Consider the following 23026-nt stretch of genomic DNA (forward strand, 5'->3'; position numbering starts at 1 on the left):
GGCCACTGTTACACTCCAACTATAGAATTAGAATAATCATTTCCATGATTCCAACAGTTCACCTAAGTGTTTTTTTAATCTAAATTGCAAGTCAAATTGCAATTGCAATATTTGGTTCAACATAAGGCCTAGATTCTATTGCCCATATCGTGCAGCCCTACGTGGCAGAGTGGAAATTATCTCAAAATCAGATCAACTTTTGTTTGTACTGTTCAATCAAACTTCAAACAATCAGAATGGAGAAAGCCTGATTTTAGAAGGTATGTGTTTCCACTCTAGGGTCACGGACAACTCATAAAGCAAAATGGATAACTTTTATTATTTAAAAACATAAAATACTGTCAAATACCGTCAACAGAACAAATGCATTGTGATATTTTTTCCCATATTTCCCAGCCCTACATCTGGAACACAATCCAGATCATTCGAGACAGTAATCTAAAACGGTCTTACTGTTTTCTATCACATCTATTCATAGTAACTAGTGCTGCACTCAGCTTTATGGCACAGCACACAGAAACCAATGACGTACGCAAAGACCATACGGCCCTATCGCGCTGACATCACAACACACTGCAAGACACTCGTGAGCTGAGGTTGAAAACAGGATCAGAGTACACTTTGCATTTCCTCCCCACCCCCCCTTCCCACTGAGCCCTAGTCTCTTGTGGACAGACTACGTAACATAAATGGTATCAGAACATCTGTCAGCAGCCTATGGGACACAAACTCAACTCAAAGAGAGATCATAGAAACTTCAATAATGACAAGATCAACATCCAACTCTAATTATAAACTGGGTGGTTCGAGCCCAAAATGCTGATTGGCTGACAGCCGTGGTATATCAGACTGTATACCACGGGTAATGACACAACATGTATTTTTCCTGCTCTAATTACGTTGGAAACCAGTTTATAATATCAAATAAGGCATCTCTGGGGTTTGTGGTATATGGCCAATATACAACGGCTATGGGCTGTGTCCAGGCACTCCACGTTGCGTTGTGCTTAAGAACAGCTTTTAGCCGTGGTATATTGGCCATATACCACACCCCCTCCCCTTATTGCTTAATTACAGGTGCCCAGTAAACACTCCGGTGCAACAATTGTTCTGGTGGTTCTTTCAACGTCCCTGTCATTTGGATAGGTATTTTTACATAGGAGGGGGGGGGTGTATCACCCTGCTTCCTTTCTTCAATCTAGTATCTTTTCTCATACCTCTCCCCCCTCCTAGAATCTAATCAAGTAGTTGGCGCCAGGTTTTCCTTCTGGGATGCCCAGATGACCTTTGCCCTAACCCTTCCATGTTTGTAGATCTGTACAGCGGAAGCATTACCACGACACTGATTATGCCTGAATAAAGCCCTTCAGATCAGCAAACATGGAAGGGTAAGGGCCAAGAGGAAGGGTAGGGAGTGGTTTAGTCTACTGGCCAGGAGGGTGTCCTAGTCTACTGGTCCCTAGTCTACTGGTCAGGAGGGTGTCCTAGTCTACTGGTCAGGAGGGTGTCCTAGTCTACTGGTCAGGAGGGTGTCCTAGTCTACTGGTCAGGAGGGTGTCCTAGTCTACTGGTCAGGAGGGTGTCCTAGTCTACTGGTCAGGAGGGTGTCCTAGTCTACTGGCCAGGAGGGTGTCCTAGTCTACTGGTCAGGAGGGTGTCCTTGTCTACTGGTCAGGAGGGTGTCCTTGTCAGGAGGGTGACCTAGGTCTGGACTGGTCAGGAGGGTGTCCTAGTCTACTGGTCAGGAGGGTGTCCTTGTCTACTGGTCAGGAGGGTGTCCTAGTCTACTGGTCAGGAGGGTGTCCTAGTCTACTGGTCTGGAGGGTGTCCTAGCCTACTGGTCAGGAGGGTAACCTAGTTTACTGGTCAGGAGGGTGTCCTAGTCTACTGGTCAGGAGGGTGTCCTAGTCTACTGGTCAGGAGAGGGTGTCCTAGTCTACTGGTCAGGAGAGGGTGTCCTAGTCTACTGGTCAGGAGAGGGTGTCCTAGTCTACTGGTCAGGAGGGTGTCCTTGTCTACTGGTCAGGAGGGTGTCCTAGTCTACTTACTCCGACTGGCCAGGAGGTCGTCCAGCGATTCAGCCCACTTATCAAGTTCCACCCGACTGAACTTGGCGTTGCTGTGGCCCACCTGACTCCACTGGTGCATCAACGGGAGGCGAGACCTCCGCTCTTTATCACTGTTAGGGAGGAGAGGGGGGAGAGGAAGGGTGAGAGAGATTCAGAGAGAGGAGGGGTAAGGAGAGAGACAGGAAGAGATAGGGGGTGAGGGAGGGAGATGGAGATATAGGGAGACAGGAGGAGAGGGGGGAGAGGGAGAGACAGGGAGAGGGAGGGAGAGAGAGAGGGAGACAGAAGGGGAAGGTAGAGAGGGGGGAGAGACAGAGACAAAGGGAGAGAGGAGACAGGCATCAGATTTCATGATAACACAACCCCTCATTTCCACAGCTGTTTGGTAAATGAGGTCCGGATGGGTATCGTTTCAAACGGAACTTCTTAGGATACGTCCCAAATGTCACCCCATTCCCTATGTAGTGCACTACTTTTGACCAGGGAAAGTACCTCATACTCCCTATTTAGTGCACTAATCTTTACCAGAGCCCAAAGGGCTACGTAGGGAATAGGGTGCCATTTGGCCAGGCACAGGGACATCTTCCTATTAGAAAGCTACCTTGCCCATAGTCTATTGCCCTCATTATATTGCCCTCATTATATTGTCCACAGTCTATTGCCCTCATTATATTGCCCTCATTATATTGTCCTCAGTCTATTGTCCACAGTCTATTGTCCTCAGTCTATTGTCCTCAGTCTATTGTCCACAGTCTATTGTCCACAGTCTATTGCCCTCAGTCTATTGTCCACAGTCTATTGCCCTCATTATATTGTCCACAGTCTATTGTCCTCATTATATTGTCCTCAGTATATTGTCCACAGTCTATTGTCCACAGTCTATTGTCCACAGTCTATTGTCCACAGTCTATTGTCCTCATTATATTGTCCTCATTATATTGTCCTCATTATATTGTCTACAGTCTATTGTCCACAGTCTATTGTCCACAGTCTATTGTCCACAGTCTATTGTCCACAGTCTATTGTCCACAGTCTATTGTCCTCATTATATTGTCCACAGTCTATTGTCCACAGTCTATTGTCCACAGTCTATTGTCCACAGTCTATTGTCCACAGTCTATTGTCCACAGTCTATTGTCCTCATTATATTGTCCACAGTCTATTGTCCACAGTCTATTGTCCTCATTATATTGTCCACAGTCTATTGTCCACAGTCTATTGTCCACAGTCTATTGCCCACAGTCTATTGTCCACAGTCTATTGTCCACAGTCTATTGTCCACAGTCTATTGTCCTCAGTCTATTGTCCTCATTATATTGTCCACAGTCTATTGTCCACAGTCTATTGTCCACAGTCTATTGTCCACAGTCTATTGTCCTCATTATATTGTCCACAGTCTATTGTCCACAGTCTATTGTCCACAGTCTATTGCCCACAGTCTATTGTCCTCATTATATTGTCCACAGTCTATTGTCCACAGTCTATTGTCCACAGTTTATTGTCCACAGTCTATTGTCCTCATTATATTGTCCACAGTCTATTGTCCTCATTATATTGTCCACAGTCTATTTTCCACAGTCTATTGTCCACAGTCTATTGCCCACAGTCTATTGTCCTCATTATATTGTCCACAGTCTATTGTCCACAGTCTATTGTCCACAGTCTATTGCCCACAGTCTATTGTCCTCATTATATTGTCCACAGTCTATTGTCCACAGTCTATTGTCCACAGTTTATTGTCCACAGTCTATTGTCCTCATTATATTGTCCACAGTCTATTGTCCTCATTATATTGTCCACAGTCTATTGCCCTCAGTCTATTGCCCACAGTCTATTGTCCACAGTCTATTGTCCTCATTATATTGTCCACAGTCTATTGTCCACAGTCTATTGCCCACAGTCTATTGTCCACAGTCTATTGCCCACAGTCTATTGTCCTCATTATATTGTCCACAGTCTATTGTCCACAGTCTATTGTCCTCATTATATTGTCCACAGTCTATTGTCCTCATTATATTGTCCACAGTCTATTGTCCTCAGTCTATTGCCCACAGTCTATTGTCCACAGTCTATTGCCCACAGTATATTGTCCACAGTCTGTTGTCCTCATTATATTGTCCACAGTCTATTGTCCTCATTATATTGTCCACAGTCTATTGTCCACAGTCTATTGTCCACAGTCTATTGTCCACAGTCTATTGTCCTCATTATATTGTCCACAGTCTATTGTCCACAGTCTATTATATTGCCCACAGTCTATTGTCCTCATTATATTGCCCACAGTCTATTGCCCACAGTCTATTGTCCACAGTCTATTGCCCACAGTCTATTGTCCACAGTCTATTGTCCTCATTATATTGTCCACAGTCTATTGTCCACAGTCTATTGTCCTCATTATATTGTCCACAGTCTATTGTCCACAGTCTATTGTCCACAGTCTATTGTCCACAGTCTATTGTCCACAGTCTATTGTCCTCATTATATTGTCCACAGTCTATTGCCCACAGTCTATTGTCCACAGTCAATTGCCCTCATTATATTGTCCACAGTCTATTGCCCACAGTCTATTGCCCATAGTCTATTGTCCACAGTCGATGACCTCACCTGTCTCTCTGTTCTTTCTGTTCTGGGTTAAACAGGTTGGAATGTGATGAATGGGGACTCTGGAAATACAGACACAATTAGTTTGTTTCCAAGTTGAAATGATTGGCATGTGTCACTCCTACAGTTAACACACACACACACACACACACACACACACACACCTTTGGTTCTGGCCCAAACGTTATACAAAATTTTTAAGAAGTTCTGTTTGAGCAATATTTTCCTGTATCGAGTCATTGTCGCCATTTAAAAAAAACATTCAACATTCCAAACCTAAAGCATTAAAACATGACGTAGTGGATGTCAACATATAGGAGAAATAGGAGAGGAGGGGGACTCGCTATTCATTGGTTTTGCCATTTGGCAGATGCTTTTATCTAAAAGAACAAAAGGAAAGACTGGATGAGCCTAATGAGTTACACAATGACAGGAATAATATGCCTGTATAACTTTAGACCGTCCCCTCGCCCATACCCGGGCGCGAACCAGGGACTCTCTGCACACATCAACAACAGTCACCCCACGAAGCATCGTTACCCATCGCTCCACAAAAGCCATGGCCCTTGCAGAGCAAAGGGGGAACAACTACTTCAAGGTCTCAGAGCAAGTGACGTCACCGATTGAAACGCTATTTAGCGCGCACCGCTAACTAAGCTAGCCGTTTCACATCCGTTACACGTGACAATATTTAAATCAAATTGAGAATATTAGAGGTAAATGTGTGCTGTTGAGCATGATTATTTAATCCTTTGTCAACTTAGTGTGACCTTGACATGAACAAAACCGCTTTATATGTAACACTCTGTTGGATGAATCTCAAGGTTGGAATGACTACTGAGAGGAAACAGACTCATACACTTCCCTGATTGGATTAGAGATTTCACAAGGTCCAATGGAATGGTCTGAAATGGTGCACCCGGAAATCTAGAACTAACGCACCTAGTCAAAACCCATCTAACACACACAGGCTATCCATTCCCACACTGCCAGTCCTAAAACACCCAATACCCTAAACACTGCCAGGGACCACTCCTCTAGTGATCCTGACCTCCCACATCCCCCTTTACCTGCCCAAACAGGCTCTTCAGGTGTAGCTTGGCTGCGGACAGCTTGGCTCTGGTGTGGGACCGTTGCTGTGACTTCAAGGACAAGGGGCTGGAGCCAGAGGTTGAGAGCGAGGGAGAGGACGGTGGCTGGTTGTCGCTGCCCACGCTCTCTGTGCTGCGGCCCGTCGTCCCCGGCGCCAACTGCCCATCACTATATGCCCTACATCCTTCATTGAGGTTTACCACTCCAAGAAATCCCTTACCCTCTAGCTTCCCCAGTTCTGTGAAGTTCTCCACACTGACGCTGTGATCCCTGCTCAGCTCCCCCCTCCCGTGGCTGGCTCCAGGCTCCACGATGATAGGGGTAGGGGGGAAAGAGGTGGTTCGCCCATCCAGTTCGTCACCTTCCAGGTGGGGGTTGTAGGTACCTGACTCCCCGTCCCGGCTGTGGTAGTTGTGGCCCTTCGCGGATACTTTCTTCCGCAGCAGGAAGTCCATATCGAGTAGAGACCCCTCGGAGCTGTACCGACGCATGATGGCAGTGCCACTGGGTGGAGTTAAGAGACAAGGAAGGATGGAGGGACTGATGTGCAGGTGGAGAAAGAGAGTGAAGGGAAAGGGAGGATGAAAGAGAGAAATAGTCTGGAGCGAGGACCCCAGCAAAGAACAGCCTATAAAAGGAAAACAGAGAGAGGGGGAATTGGACATGATAGATTTGGACAATCACAGAAAATGGGTGAAATGGGTCAATTCATCCGGACCACAGTGTGCTGTTCCATATCATTGGTACACTTTTACAGAGTGCAGCTGGTCGGACTCATGATCTATGTCCCAAAAGGCACCCTATTCCCTACATAGTGCGCTATTTTTGACCAGGGCCCATAGAGTAGTGCACCATGTAGGGAATAGGGTGTCATTTGGGATGTAGATCATGAGTCAGACCAGCTGCAGTATGTATGATAACAACTGCTATGTCCAATGCTGTCAAGTCCACTCTACATCCAATGTGGGTTAACGAGAAAGATTTTTTCTGATATTCACATGTGACATATTGAAACCACCTATTCGTTTTCAACGGACATGAGAGACATATTAACATTAATGTGTTGGCCCCTTGGCTGCAAAAATGTGATGAACTGTAGTCATGCCAGTCTACTGATTTAAATTCAGCAGATTTGTACTGATTCTACTGATTTAAATTCAGCAGATTTGTACTGATTCTACTGATTTAAATTCAGCAGATTTGTACTGATTCTACTGATTTAAATTCAGCAGATTTGTACTGATTCTACTGATTTAAATTCAGCAGATTTGACTTTCTAAAAATTCAGCAGATTTGATTTCTACTGATTTAAATTCAGGTCTTCCTGATTCTACTGATTTAAATTCAGCAGATTTGTACTGATTCTACTGATTTAAATTCAGCAGATTTGTACTGATTCTACTGATTTAAATTCAGCAGATTTTTACTGATTCTACTGACTTGAAATATTGATTTGATTGAAATGGTCTTCCTGCAACTTGACCCACATCTAAATGACATATGACTGGTGTGAAGAGTAACATTTATTCTCCATACTATCATATAACTGATTTAAACATCAACATTTATTCTCCATACTATCATATAACTGATTTAAATAAACATCAACATTTATTCTCCATACTATCATGTTTACTTATGTTTTTTAACTTGGTGTTTTAATTGTGTATTAACGTGATAACCACACATGCCAGTGTTTATGCTGTGTATAAGTCAGATGTTGAACTTGGGCTGTCTAGAAGGCATTACATAACTGTTGAGACTGCCGCTGAGAACTTTAAGCAGAAGTATTATCTATGTCCCACAAGGAGGGGAGTTGAATTCCTTGCAGTGAATCTAACAACAACAAAAAAGAGCCGGGGTAAAATGTATTACCTCGATGTCCTGCGGTTACTCTGCCACCTGTGCTTTCAGGATTTTGGCTCCAAACAAAGAGTTCTCTGTCCCGGGAAGTATATCCACTGATTGAACCATAATATATATATATATATATATATAGGCTTGCTTTAGTTGAGAGTCTCACTTGTGACGTCAGAGCATTGCCTGTTGTGTGTTGTTAACTAGGAACCAAAACGGAAGCAAACGGAACGAAACGGGGAGAGACCTAAGCTGGATTTGTCCAATATAAAGTCTCGTTTTAATGCGAAACGTTTTCGTTTGTAGTAAATGGTTCCCGTTGCAAAACGTTTTGTACTAATGATTACACCCGTGCCAAGACGCGGAGTCGCGGATGCCCCCTCTCTCTCTCTCCACCGAGTGCTCGCAATAATCAACAGAGTCCTGACGCTGCATGTGTTACTGAATATCTATGAAAACGTAACAAGCATACTGACAGACGAAACGAAATCACAAGCACCAAGAAAGTTTCTCCGTCTCAAACTTCATTCAGACCTTTTTAAATCTCACACTTGCATGAACCCGAAACGCCTATTGTCTGTGTTGCCACCCACAACTCCGTCTCAGCTTGCAGTGTTGTCTCTTGAAGCGCTCTGTACAATACAACATCATTCACATATTTTAGGTGTGTCGTGGAAAAACACTTCTGAACTCCCCGGGGTTAGGAAGCTTACTTTGAATGGAATTACTGAAGGGAGGGAACTTTTCTGTAGCTGCCTGAGCTATTTTAACAATGTCAGTGACGGAATGGAAGATCGTTCAAAATAAGTTGTTTATATTCAATAAAATGTTAAAATTAACTTCAATCATTTGAAAATGATCTTATTTTGTTATTTGAACAGTGTGTTTTTATTATCCATATCTTTGGTTTTAACAATGTAGGCCAACAAAGGACTTTGCACATGGTGTCATGCCATCTCTGAACTGTACTCTAAATAACTGCCGTATACTGCATTACGCTGTTCATCGCTCTGCATTGTACTCTAAATAACTGCACTATACCGCATTACGCTGTTCATCGCTCTGCATTTAGATATAGTCATACTGATACTGTAAATACATGGAATATCAACCATATGCCTATTGGATATCAACCATATACCCACTATATAGCCAGCAGTGTCCCACCCTGCGTACCACTGCTGGCTTGCTTCTGAAGCTAAGCAGGGTTGGTCCTGGTCACTTCCTGGATGGGAGACCAGATGCTGCTGGAAGTGGTGTTGGAGGGTCAGTAGGAGGCACTCTTTCCTCTGGTCTAAAAAAATATCCCAATACCCCAGGGCAGTGATTGGGGATGCTGTCTTTTGGATGGGACGTTTAATGGGTTTCCTGACTCTCTGAGGTCATTAAAGATCACATGGCACTTATCGTAAGAGTAGGGGTGTTAACCCTGGTGTCCTGGCTAAATTCCCAATCTGCCCCTCAAACCATTACAGTCACCTAATAATCCCCAGTTTACAATAGCCTCTTTCATCCCCCCTCCTCTCCCCTGTAACTATTCCCCAGGTCGTTGCTGCAAATGAGAACATATTCTCAGTCAACTTACCTGGTAAAATAACGGATAAATAAATAAAAATATATCAACTCTATATGTGTATCTCTGTTCATTCTCTTACAGATCTATGCTCACTCTAACTAGTTGTATATAATGTATGTAAACTTTGTTTAAAATCCTTTGCCTGTATCAAATCAAATCAAATTTATTTATATAGCCCTTCGTACATCAGCTGATATCTCAAAGTGCTGTACAGAAACCCAGCCTAAAACCCCAACCAGCAAGCAATGCAGGTGTAGAAGCACGGTGGCTAGGAAAAACTCCCTAGAAAGGCCAAAACCTAGGAAGAAACCTAGAGAGGAACCAGGCTATGTGGGGTGGCCAGTCCTCTTCTGGCTGTGCCGGGTGGAGATTATATCAGAAGATGGCCAAGATGTTCAAATGTTCATAAATGACCAGCATGGTCGAATAATAATAAGGCAGAACAGTTGAAACTGGAGCAGCAGCACAGTCAGGTGGAAGTTGAAACTGGAACAGCAGCATGGCCAGGTGGACTGGGGACAGCAAGGAGTCATCATGTCAGGTGGTCCTGGGGCATGGTCCTAGGGCTCAGGTCCTCCGAGAGAGAGAAGGAAAGAGAGAAGGAGAGAATTAGAGAACGCACACTTAGATTCACACAGGACACCGAATAGGACAGGAGAAGTACTCCAGATATAACAAACTGACCCCAGCCCCCCGACACATAAACTACTGCAGCATAAATACTGGAGGCTGAGACAGGAGGGGTCAGGAGACACTGTAGTCTGTCTCTAAATGTTGCCTATCACTAGCAGCACCACATCACCAGGTAACATTCTGAGTATGTTGTCTATCACTAGCAGCACCATATCACCAGGTAACATTCTGAGTATCTATCACTAGCAGCACCATATCACCAGGTAACATTCTGAGTATGTTGTCTAACAGCACCATATCACCAGGTAACATTCTGAGTATGTTGTCTAGCAGCACCATATCACCAGGTAACATTCTGAGTATGTTGACTAGCAGCACCATATCACCAGGTAACATTCTGAGGATGTTGTCTAGCAGCACCATATCAACAGGTAACATTCTGAGGATGTTGTCTAGCAGCACCATATCACCAGGTAACATTCTGAGTATGTTGTCTAGCAGCACCATATCAACAGGTAACATTCTGAGTATGTTGTCTAACAGCACCATATCACCAGGTAACATTCTGAGTATGTTGTCTAACACTAGCAGCACCATATCACCAGGTAACATTCTGAGTATGTTGTCTAGCAGCACCATATCACCAGGTAACATTCTGAGTATGTTGTCTATCACTAGCAGCACCATATCACCAGGTAACATTCTGAGTATGTTGTCTAACAGCACCATATCACCAGGTAACATTCTGAGTATGTTGTCTAACACTAGCAGCACCATATCACCAGGTAACATTCTGAGTATGTTGTCTAGCAGCACCATATCACCAGGTAACATTCTGAGTATGTTGTCTAGCAGCACCATATCACCAGGTAACATTCTGAGTATGTTGTCTAACAGCACCATATCACCAGGTAACATTCTGAGTATGTTGTCTAGCAGCACCATATCACCAGGTAACATTCTGAGTATGTTGACTAGCAGCACCATATCACCAGGTAACATTCTGAGGATGTTGTCTAGCAGCACCATATCAACAGGTAACATTCTGAGGATGTTGTCTAGCAGCACCATATCACCAGGTAACATTCTGAGTATGTTGTCTAGCAGCACCATATCAACAGGTAACATTCTGAGTATGTTGTCTAGCAGCACCATATCACCAGGTAACATTCTGAGTATGTTGTCTAGCAGCACCATATCAACAGGTAACATTCTGAGTATGTTGTCTAACACTAGCAGCACCATATCACCAGGTAACATTCTGAGTATGTTGTCTAGCAGCACCATATCACCAGGTAACATTCTGAGTATGTTGTCTAGCAGCACCATATCACCAGGTAACATTCTGAGTATGTTGTCTATCACTAGCAGCACCATATCACCAGGTAACATTCTGAGTATGTTGTCTAACACTAGCAGCACCATATCACCAGGTAACATTCTGAGTATATTGTCTAGCAGCACCATATCACTAGGTAATACTCTGAGTATGTTGTCTAACAGCACCATATCACCAGGTAACATTCTGAGTATGTTGTCTATCACTAGCAGCACCATATCACCAGGTAACAATCTGAGTATGTTGTCTAACACTAGCAGCACCATATCACCAGGTAACATTCTGAGTATGTTGTCTATCACTAGCAGCACCATATCACCAGGTAACATTCTGAGTATGTTGTCTAACACTAGCAGCACCATATCACCAGGTAACATTCTGAGTATGTTGTCTAGCAGCACCATATCACCAGGTAACATTCTGAGTATGTTGTCTAACAGCACCATATCACCAGGTAACATTCTGAGTATGTTGTCTAACACTAGCAGCACCATATCACCAGGTAACATTCTGAGTATGTTGTCTAGCAGCACCATATCACCAGGTAACATTCTGAGTATGTTGTCTAGCAGCACCATATCACCAGGTAACATTCTGAGTATGTTGTCTAGCAGCACCATATCACCAGGTAACATTCTGAGTATGTTGTCTAACAGCACCATATCACCAGGTAACATTCTGAGTATGTTGTCTAGCAGCACCATATCACCAGGTAACATTCTGCAGCAGCACCATATCACCAGGTAACATTCTGAGGATGTTGTCTAGCAGCACCATATCAACAGGTAACATTCTGAGGATGTTGTCTAGCAGCACCATATCACCAGGTAACATTCTGAGTATGTTGTCTAGCAGCACCATATCAACAGGTAACATTCTGAGTATGTTGTCTAGCAGCACCATATCACCAGGTAACATTCTGAGTATGTTGTCTAGCAGCACCATATCAACAGGTAACATTCTGAGTATGTTGTCTAACACTAGCAGCACCATATCACCAGGTAACATTCTGAGTATGTTGTCTAGTATCACCAGGTAACATTCTGAGTATGTTGTCTAGCAGCACCATATCACCAGGTAACATTCTGAGTATGTTGTCTATCACTAGCAGCACCATATCACCAGGTAACATTCTGAGTATGTTGTCTAGCAGCACCATATCACCAGGTAACATTTTGAGTATGTTGTCTAGCAGCACCATATCACCAGGTAACATTCTGAGTATGTTGTCTAGCAGCACCATATCACCAGGTAACATTCTGAGTATGTTGTCTAGCAGCACCATATCACCAGGTAACATTCTGAGTATGTTGTCTAACACTAGCAGCACCATATCACCAGGTAACATTCTGAGTATATTGTCTAGCAGCACCATATCACTAGGTAATACTCTGAGTATGTTGTCTAACAGCACCATATCACCAGGTAACATTCTGAGTATGTTGTCTATCACTAGCAGCACCATATCACCAGGTAACATTCTGAGTATGTTGTCTAACACTAGCAGCACCATATCACCAGGTAACATTCTGAGTATGTTGTCTATCACTAGCAGCACCATATCACCAGGTAACATTCTGAGTATGTTGTCTAACACTAGCAGCACCATATCACCAGGTAACATTCTGAGTATGTTGTCTAGCAGCACCATATCACCAGGTAACATTCTGAGTATGTTGTCTAGCAGCACCATATCACCAGGTAACATTCTGAGTATGTTGTCTATCACTAGCAGCACCATATCACCAGGTAACATTCTGAGTATGTTGTCTAACAGCACATTCATATGTTGTCTAGCAGCACCATATCACCAGGTAACATTCTGAGTATGTTGTCTAGCAGCACCATATCACCAGGTAACATTCTGAGTATGTTGTCTAGCAGCACCATATCACCAGGTAACATTCTGAGTATGTTGTCTAGCAGCACCATATCACCAGGTAACATTCTGAGTATGTTGTCTAGCAGCACCATATCACCAGGTAACATTCTGAGTATGTTGTCTAGCAGCACCATATCACCAGGTAACATTCTGAGTATGTTGTCTAACACTAGCAGCACCATATCACCAGGTAACATTCTGAGTATGTTGTCTAGCAGCACCATATCACCAGGTAACATTCTGAGTATGTTGTCTAAGCACCATATCACCAGGTAACATTCTGAGTATGTTGTCTAAGCACCATATCACCAGGTAAATTCTGAGTATGTTGTCTATCACTAGCAGCACCATATCACCAGGTAACATTCTGAGTATGTTGTCTAACACTAGCAGCACCATATCACCAGGTAACATTCTGAGTATGTTGTCTAGCAGCACCATATCACTAGGTAATACTCTGAGTATGTTGTCTAACAGCACCATATCACCAGGTAACATTCTGAGTATGTTGTCTAGCAGCACCATATCACCAGGTAACATTCTATCACCAGGTAACATTCTGAGTATGTTGTCTAACCATATCACTAGGTAATACTTCTGTTGTCTAGCAGCACCATATCACCAGGTAACATTCTGAGTATGTTGTCTATCACTAGCAGCACCATATCACTAGGTAATACTTTATTTGCACCATATCACCACTGTATATCACCAGGTAACATTCTGAGTATGTTGTCTATCACTAGCAGCACCATATCACTAGGTTATACTCTGAGTATGTTGTCTAACAGCACCATATCACCAGGTAACATTCTGAGTATGTTGTCTAGCAGCACCATATCACCAGGTAACATTCTGAGTATGTTGTCTAACACTAGCAGCACCATATCACTAGGTAATACTCTGAGTATGTTGTCTAACAGCACCATATCACCAGGTAACATTCTGAGTATGTTGTCTAACAGCACCATATCACCAGGTAACATTCTGAGTATGTTGTCTAGCAGCACCATATCACCAGGTACCATTCTGAGTATGTTGTCTAGCAGCACCATATCACCAGGTAACATTCTGAGGATGTGTAATTGTACTTTAGCAAATAAAGTTGATTCTGGTCAAAAATATTGTACTGAACGGTGGGTCAGGGAAGTGTGATGAGAGAGGCCTGTAATTTTCATCATAGGTACACTTAAACTATGACAGACAAATGAGAAAAAAAATCCAGAAAATCACATTGTAGGATTTTTAATGAATTTGTCTGTCATAGTTAAGACCTAGATGAAAAATTACAGATCTTTTAAGTGGGAGAACTTGCACAATTGGTGGCTGACTAAATACTTTTTTGCCCCACTGTATATACATAATATTACATTTGTAATGTCTTTATTGTTTTGAAACTTCTGTGTGTAATGTTTACTGTTCATTTTTGTGGTTTATTTAACTTTTGTTTATTATCTACCTCACTTGCTTTGGCAATGTTAACACATGTTTCCCATGCCAATAATGCCCCTTGAATTGAATTATTAAATAGATAGATAGATAGATAGATTGTTAGATAGTTAGATAGATAGATAGATAGATAGATAGATAGATAGATAGATAGATAGATAGATAGATAGTCTCCCAAGTGAGGATGGCTTTCACTTCAGCAGTAATAAATGAATTAACTTCTTTGAGGAAAATATCATGATCATTAGAAAGCAAATTACAGACTCCTCTTTAAATATGCATATTCCTCCAAAGCTCAGTTGTCCTGAGTCTGCACAACTCTGCCAGGACCAAGGATCAAGAGAGACACTAGGGTGTTTTAGTACTGTATCTCTTGACACAATGATGAAAATAATCATGGCCTCTAAACCTTCCAGCTGCATACTGGACCCTATTCCAACAAAACTACTGAAAGAGCTGCTTCCTGTGCTTGGCCCTCCTATGTTGAACATAATAAACGGCTCTCTATCCACCGGATGTGTACCAAACTCACTAAAAGTGGTAGTAATAAAGCCTCTCTTGAAAAAGCCAAACCTTGACCCAGAAAATATAAAATATATAAATATATGTAAAAAACTATCGGCCTATATTGAATCTTCCATCCCTCTCAATTTTTTTAGAAAACGCTTGTGCTCAGCAACTCACTGCCTTCCTGAAGACAAACAATGTATACGAAATGCTTCAGTCTGGTTTTAGACCCCATCCTAGCACTGAGACTGCACTTGTGAAGGTGGTAAATGACCTTTTAATGGCGTCAGACTGAGGCTCTGCTCTGTCCTCGTGCTCCTAGACCTTAGTCCTGCTTTTGATACCATCGATCACCACATTCTTTTGGAGAGATTGGAAAACCAAATGGCTCTAAACGGAGAAGTTCTGGCCTAGTTTAGATCTTATCTGTCGGAAAGACATCAGTTTGTCTCTGTGAATGGTTTGTCCTCTGACAAATCAACTGTACATTTCGGTGTTCCTCAAGGTTCCGTTATAGGACCACTATTGTTTTCACTATATATTTTACCTCTTGGGGATGTCATTCGAAAACATCATGTTAACTTTCACTGCTATGCGGATGACACAATGAAACATGGTGAAGCCCCAAAATTGCCCTCGCTAGAAGCTTGTGTTTCAGACATAAGGAAGTGGATGGCTGCAAATGTTCTACTTTTAAACTCGGACAAAACTGAGCTGCTTGTTTTAGGTCCCAAGAAACAAAGAGATCTTCTGTTGAATCTGACAATTAATCTTGATGGTTGTGCAGTCGGTCTCAAATAAAACTGTGAAGGACCTCGGCGTTACTCTGGACCCTGATCTTTCAAACATATCAAGACTGTTTCAAGGAAAGCTTTTTTCCATCTCCGTAACATTGCAAAAAATAAAAAACTTTCTGTCCAAAATGATGCAGAAAAATTAATCCATGCTTTTGTTACTTCTAGGTTAGACTACTGCAATGCTTTACTTTCTGGCTACCCGGATAAAGCACTAAATAAACTTCAGTTAGTGCTAAATATGGCTGCTAGAATCGTGACTAGAACCAACCAATTTTATCATATTACTCCAGTGCTAGCCTCCCTACACTGGCTTCCTGTTAAGACAAGGGCTGATTTCAAGGTTTTACTGCAACCTACAAAGCATTACATGGGCTTGCTCCTACCTGTCTTTCTGATTGGGTCCTGCCGTACATACCTACACGTACTCTACGGTCACAAGACGCAGGCCTCCTAATTGTCCCTAGAATTTCTAAGCAAACAGCTGGAGGCAGGGCTTTCTCCTGTAGAGCTCCATTTTTATGGAATGGTCTGCCTACCCATGTGAGAAATGGAGACTCGGTCTCAACCTTTAAGTCTTTACTGAAGACTCATCTCTTCAGTGGGTCATATGATTGAGTGTAGTCTGGCCCAGAAGTGTGAAGGTGAACGGAAAGGCTCTGGAGCCATTGCTGTCTCTTCCTGGCCGGTTCCCCTCTCTCCACTGGGATTCTCTGCCTCTAACCCTATTACAGGGGCTGAGTCACTGGCTTACTGGTGCTCTTTCATGCCGTCCCTAGGAGGGGTGCGTCACTTGAGTGGGTTGAGTCAGTGACGTGATCTTCCTGTCTGGGTTGGCACCACCCCTTGGGTTGTGCTGTGGCGGAGATCTTTGTGGGCTATACTCGACCTTGTCTCAGGTTGGTAAGTTGGGGGTTGAAGATATCCCTCTAGTGTTGTGGGGGCTGTGCTTTGCTTTGGCAAAGTGGGTGGGGTTATATCCTTCCTGTTTGGCCCTATCATCGGATGGGGCCACAGTGTCTCCTGACCCCTCCTGTCTCAGCCTCCAGTATTTATGCTGCAGTAGTTTATGTGTCAGGGGGCAAAGGTCAGTTTGTTATATCTGGAGTACTTCTCCTGTCTTATCCGGTGTCCTGTGTGAATTTAAGTATGCTCTCTCTAATTCTTTCTCTCTTTCTCTCTCTCGGAGGACCTGAGCCCTAGGACCATGCCTCAGGACTACCTGGCATGATGACTCCTTGCTGTCCCCAGTCCACCTGGCCGTGCTGCTGCTCCAGTTTCAACTGTTCTGCCTGCGGCTATGGAACCCTGACCTGTTCACCGGACGTGCTACCTGTCCCAGACCTGCTCTTTCAACTCTCTAGAGACAGCAGGATACTCTTAATGCGGTAGAGATACTCTTAATGATCTGCACCCTCGACAACTACTGTGAGAGTCCATTTGAGGGAATGTCCACCCGGGGAGCAGCAGGGAGGGGGGAAGGGGGAGGGTAAGAGTCCATTAGGGAATGTCCATAGGGGAGCAGCAGGGAGGGGGGGTTTTAGGAGTCCATTAGGGAATGTCCATAGATTTGGATATATAGTTAGTTAGCAGCAGGGAGGGGGTAAGAGTCCATTAGGGGAATGTCCATACAAACTGAACTGGTGTGCAGTGTGGGAGGGGGGGGAGGGGGGGGGTAAGAGTCCATTAGGGAATGTCCATAGGGGGAGCATCAGGGAGGGGGAAGGGGGCCCATAGGGGAAGAGTCCATTAGGGAATGTCCATAGGGGGAGCAGCAGGGAGGGGGAGGGGGGTAAGAGTCCATTAGGGAATGTCCATAGGGGGAGCAGCAGGGAAGGGGGGGGTAAGAGTCCATTAGGGAATGTCCATAGGGGAGCAGCAGGGAAGGGGGGTAAGAGTCCATTAGGGAATGTCCATAGGGGAGCAGCAGGGAGGGGGAGTCCATTAGGGAATGTCCATAGGGGAGTCCAGGGAGGGGGGGGGGTAGACTGACCAAGGTGAATCCAGGTGAACTCTATGATCCCTTGTTGATGTCACTTGTTAAATCCACTTCAACAGTCTAGATGAAGGGGAGGAGACAGGTTAAAGAAGCTTTGAAAGCCTTGAGACAATTGAGACATGGATTGTGTATGTATGTGTGACGTTCAGGGGGTCAATGGGCAAGATAAAAGATGTATGTGCCTTTGAATGGGATATGGTAGTGGGTGGCATGGCAACCGTCTCGAGTAACTCAAGAACTGCAACGCTGCTGGGTTTTTCATGCTCAACAGTTTCCTCTTGTGCATCAAGTATGGTCTACCAGCCACCTGGATATAACTGTGGGAAGCATTGGAGTCAATATGGGCAAGCATCCCTGTGGAACACTTTTGTCACCATGTAGAGTCCATGCCCCGGCATATTGGATCTGTTTTGAGGGCAAAAGGAGGTGTAACTCAATATTGGATGGTGTTCCTAATGTTTTTGAACACTCACTGACATTTATGGAGATGGCGCGCCCTCTAGTGGTGGATGTGCCACCCTACCCCCTTTAATTGCGACGTCAGAAGGAGCCCTGTTGTGTGTAATCGCACTCTGTACTACCGCTCTTGGAGGTCTGCATCATCCTGCTTGCCTTGTAATCATTGGTGGTTCAAGCCCCACTGTTTATTACAGAGTCTGTAAGGATAGTGTGTGTAGCTAAAATTATATCAAGATCATCATGTGAATTGAATCTAGCAAACTAACCAGCTAGCTAAGTTAGTTATCTTCATCTGAGTGTTTTGCTTCATTAGCTTGTCAGCTAGCTAGCAATAGTTATCTTCATTAGCTTGTCAGCTAGCAATAGTTATCTTCATTAGCTTGTCAGCTAGCTAGCAATAGTTATCTTCATTAGCTTGTCAGCAAGCTAGCAATAGTTATCCTCATTAGCTTGTCAGCTAGCAATAGTTATCTTCATTAGCTTGTCAGCAAGCTAGCAATAGTTATCTTCATTAGCTTGTCAGCAAGCTAGCAATAGTTATCTTCATTAGCTTGTCAGCTAGCTAGCAATAGTTATCTTCATTACCTTGTCAGCTAGCTAGCAATAGTTAACTTCATTAGCTTGTCAGCTAGCTAGCAAAGGTTATCTTCATTAGCTTGTCAGCAAGCTAGCAATAGTTAACTTCATTAGCTTGTCAGCAAGCTAGCAATAGTTATCTTCATTAGCTTGTCAGCTAGCTAGAAATAGTTATCTTCATTAGCTTGTCAGCTAGCTAGCAATAGTTATCTTCATTAGCTTGTCAGCTAGCTAGCAATAGTTATCTTCATTAGCTTGTCAGGTAGCTAGCATTAGCTAGCTGGCTTGCTAGTTCAAATGAAGCATAACTGACAAAGGTGTGACAAAGGTGTGACTATTATAAACTTGTATTCATCCTAAACACAAAAGGATTTTGACAAATTAACAACAAAAAAATAAGGTAGGACACTATTTGTCATAATAATTGTACATTTTTATCTTACTCGAAGAAGAAAAAACACCAATGATATTAGGCAAAGCTAAGCAAGTTAATAAAAAATGACCCTGAGAGCAAACTTATAGCAATCTGCATCTGCATTCATTGGCCCACTTCACATTTGGTTCAATATTTTGCTAGCTGGGTAGGCATGTAACTATACGCAAGTAAATTAGCTGAATTTCTAATTATATAAGATGCATTAGTATTTGTCAATAACGTTCAGTCATGTTTATATCATAACATGTCTGATGAACATATAGGTTAAAGGTTAGTACATTTAGTTTATTTCTGTCACCATCTCTCCACCCCAGTGAGGATTGGGTTCTGCTCAGCAGGGCAGTCCCTGGTCTCCAGAGCCACCCGTAGTTTCTGCCAGAAGACCCCGGCGTACTCCCCAGCTCTGGGCCAGCTGAGGTAGGTTTTTCTCTTCAGCAGCCTCCTCATGCGGTGGTAGGGAGAGAGCTGCTGGTCTGCGATCTCCTCCAGAAACACCAGGATCAACACATCCTTCTGCTCGTCAAACAGACGGAAGCTGGAGAGTAAAGTAGAAAGTCTTTATGAAGTACAGTATATGTGTGTTTATGTGTACTGTGTTAGCAGTTGATGTTATTCTTCAATAACACAAACTCCAAAGCAAATCGGGGAGAAAAATAGATTTATTTGAGAAGGACAAATCATACATGTTATGCTGGGAGGTAGATATTCAGTCTCCCCTGTCCTCAGCTATTCTCTACAGAACAAAGGGACAGGATACCATTTTATAACCCCCCACCCTAGCATGGGGTTTAGTCCTTGCAGTACAACTGGGCCAATGGCCAAATAACAAGTGTCCTGCTCCAGACTCAATGTACAGAACGTAGCTCTGAGTTCAGGACTGACATTCCACAGTTTCTAAACAGCTGTTTAACGGAAAACCAACTCATATTTACAATTCCCTATTGACCATTAGTACTCTAGTTTTTAGTCCTTCCATCCTCTGTGTTGTGTATTTATCGTCAAAATATTCTTATAACTGTAATTGAAGATTGTTAGACCCACCTGGCCACCTGTATCTCTCTGGAGCACCACTCACTCTCCAGACAGTGACGGCTGATCACACAGATGGTCTTGCGGCTCCAGTAGATGGCATCTGTGATGTTTTCTATGATGGGTTTGCCTGGCTGGAAGTCCCGGTGGTGCAGACACAGCTTCCAGCCCTGCTGCCCCTCCAGCTCTGTCAGAAGCTCCCTCGGGACCCAGGGCTCATCGTGGGTGTTGTAGGAGACGAAGGCATCATACTGATAAGCTGCACGCCTGTTCCTCCGCTTGGTGTCGTAGAGAAATGCCACGAAGAAGAAGAAGAAGGAATAGACAACTTGCCGTCTCAGGAGATGGTAGATGATGGACCCCAGCAGGGTGAGGAGGACCAGAGAAGTGGTGGACAGGAAGTAGAAGAAGCCTACGTCTACTGAACACGAAAGGTCCAACAGTTTAGTGCCCCTCAGATTGTCTGGATAGCTGCAGTTATAGTCATGGGCTTCACCAACTTGTGTTTGGTTTATTGTCCTCCACCCACTGGATGAACCAAGCATTTCTACAGTCACATATGAAAGGGCTATTATTCATTTTCAAGGACGTTACGGCAGGGAGAGAACGAATCAATGTCTCATTGATCTCTCTAATCTGGTTGTTTTCCAACAGCGGAAATGCAACTTGAGATAGATTGGCTAGTATGAGGAAATCCAAAGACTGACGTTGAGATTTGGACAGATATAGTCTGCTGATTTGATTGGCATTGGAAGAAACAGCTCTGGAGTGAGGGTTGAGAACACATTATTGCTGATGTCAAGGTACCTCAATTGGAGGGTATGAATGAATGTGTCTGGATGCAGAGACTTAATATTCTGATACCCTGCCCTGAATTCTGATAAACATTTCAGACCCTCAAGAAAGTTTGATGGTTTATTATCCATCCGTTGGCTGAAGATATATAGAATCTTGAATGATGTCAGGTGATAGAAGGGTGGAGGGTTGAGTTTATCATCTGTTTCATGTTTGATGTGATTGGAAGAAATACTGAGGCTGGTTAAGCGTGTTCGGCCTCTGATCACCCGGTCTATAGTTTCAGTTTGACTGATTCTATTTGCTGAAAGAGTAAGGCTTCTAAAAGGTTGACCATCACCTCAAATGCCGCCATCTTCTAAACTGCTAATTAGATTTTTTGAATAAAAGCAATTCCTTGAGTGATTGTAAGCTGTTAAAGTCTTCTTTTCTGACAGAACTTAGTTTATTGCCTCGCAAATCCAAGATCTCTAGTTTTTGAAAAACATTCTTGAAAGCATCACTCAAGGCCAGCATTTGGTTTGTTCCAATGTTTAGGACCTTTAAGGACTTCACATCCTGGAACACACAGCTTTCAAATTGAGGGATTTTGTTTTTGTGAAGGAAGAGTTGTGTGAGTCCAGTTTTATTGGTGAAATCTGAGCATTCTAGTTTATTGATTCTATTGAAGCTGAGATCCAGGACATCCCAAGTGGGGAGATTGTGGCTTTTAGCACAGGTAAAATCTGAGCATTCTAGTTGATTGATTCTATTGAAGCTGAGACATCCCAAGTGGGGGAGATTGTGGCTTTTAGCACAGGTGAAATCTGAGCATTCTAGTTGATTGATTCTATTGAAGCAGGACATCATGGGGAGATTGTGGCCAAGGTGGGTTGATTGATTGAAGCTGAGCCAGGACATCCCAAGTTGTGGCTTTTAGCACAGGTGAAATCTGAGCATTCTAGTTGATTGATTCTATTGAAGCTGAGATCCAGGACATCCCAAGTGGGGAGATTGTGGCTTTTAGCACAGGTGAAATCTGAGCATTCTAGTTTATTGATTCTATTGAAGCTGAGATCCAGGACATCCCAAGTGGGGAGATTGTGGCTTTTAGCACAGGTGAAATCTGAGCATTCTAGTTTATTGATTCTATTGAAGCTGAGATCCAGGACATCCCAAGTGGGGAGATTGTGGCTTTTAGCACAGGTGAAATCTGAGCATTCTAGTTGATTGATTCTATTGAAGCTGAGATCCAGGACATCCCAAGTGGGGAGATTGTGGCTTTTAGCACAGGTGAAATCTGAGCATTCTAGTTGATTGATTCTATTGAAGCTGAGATCCAGGACATCCCAAGTGGGGAGATTGTGGCTTTTAGCACAGGTGAAATCTGAGCATTCTAGTTTATTGATTCTATTGAAGCTGAGATCCAGGACATCCCAAGTGGGGAGATTGTGGCTTTTAGCACAGGTGAAAGCATGTTGTTTCCCAATTCCAGATTTCGCAGCTGCTTCATTTGCTAGAATGAAGAGTCAGACAGATCAATCATATTATTATATTAGATTCCCAGATCTGTCATCTGGGTGCAGGACTGCAGGAGTTCCCCAGAAACAAAACTGATGTTGTTATATCTAAATTGGAGTATTCTCAACGTAGGTATGTGGCAGGCAATATTGGCGAGGACTTTTGTATAGGCAGGCGTCTCTATTCCTAAATGAGAAAGGAATTCTAACAGGGAGTCGAAGCTCTACAGCAACATGCTCATAACCTCCAGAGACATGTGGAAACTACTCATGTCAAGACTCGACACGTTCCTCAGAAAACACCTGTCTGCCACATCCCATTGCCCGCTTCCATTATGGCCACAGTAGGCTAAGTCTAACTTCTGAAGGTTTGGAAAAACACTTCCTGTGACGACGGAGATGTCCAACGGATTCCCAGACACATCAAGCACTCT

At 43.4% G+C, this 23026-nt stretch overlaps 2 protein-coding genes across 2 annotated transcripts in view; both read right to left on the reverse strand.

Annotated features, from left to right (window-relative positions):
- The window catches only part of LOC115116545 (regulator of G-protein signaling 3-like), a 26946-nt gene extending 18644 nt beyond the window's left edge, over nt 1-8302 (reverse strand). The window contains exons 1-4 of the mRNA XM_029645041.2: nt 7638-8302; nt 5741-6390; nt 4674-4732; nt 2049-2179 (exon numbers count right to left, since the gene is read on the reverse strand). Coding sequence (XP_029500901.1) covers nt 2049-2179; nt 4674-4732; nt 5741-6253 — 703 coding nt within the window. The 5' untranslated portion in view covers nt 6254-6390; nt 7638-8302. The remainder of the gene's footprint in view (nt 1-2048; nt 2180-4673; nt 4733-5740; nt 6391-7637) is intronic.
- A 10948-nt stretch (nt 8303-19250) lies between these two features.
- On the reverse strand, nt 19251-20850 carry LOC115116549 (toll-like receptor 13). The gene is made up of 2 exons (XM_065018042.1): nt 20311-20850; nt 19251-19804 (listed from the first exon to the last, which is right to left on the reverse strand). The coding sequence occupies exons 1-2, from the start codon at nt 20841-20843 to the stop codon at nt 19564-19566; spliced, it is 774 nt and encodes a 257-aa protein (XP_064874114.1). The 5' UTR covers nt 20844-20850; the 3' UTR covers nt 19251-19563.
- Nucleotides 20851-23026: the final 2176 nt, after the last annotated feature.

This window comes from Oncorhynchus nerka, linkage group LG4 (assembly GCF_034236695.1).
Source record: "Oncorhynchus nerka isolate Pitt River linkage group LG4, Oner_Uvic_2.0, whole genome shotgun sequence".
Lineage (NCBI taxonomy): Eukaryota > Metazoa > Chordata > Actinopteri > Salmoniformes > Salmonidae > Oncorhynchus > Oncorhynchus nerka.

What these genes read in the sequence shown, in the direction of transcription:
- LOC115116549 (XM_065018042.1), bottom strand. Translation starts at nt 20,843, where the DNA reads ATGCTTGGTTCATCCAGTGGGTGGAGGACAATAAACCAAACACAAGTT. An exon ending in AGAGAGATACAGGTGGCCAG is followed by an intron (nt 19,805 to 20,310) that starts GTGGGTCTAACA and finishes TTTACTCTCCAG; the next exon opens with CTTCCGTCTGTTTGACGAGC.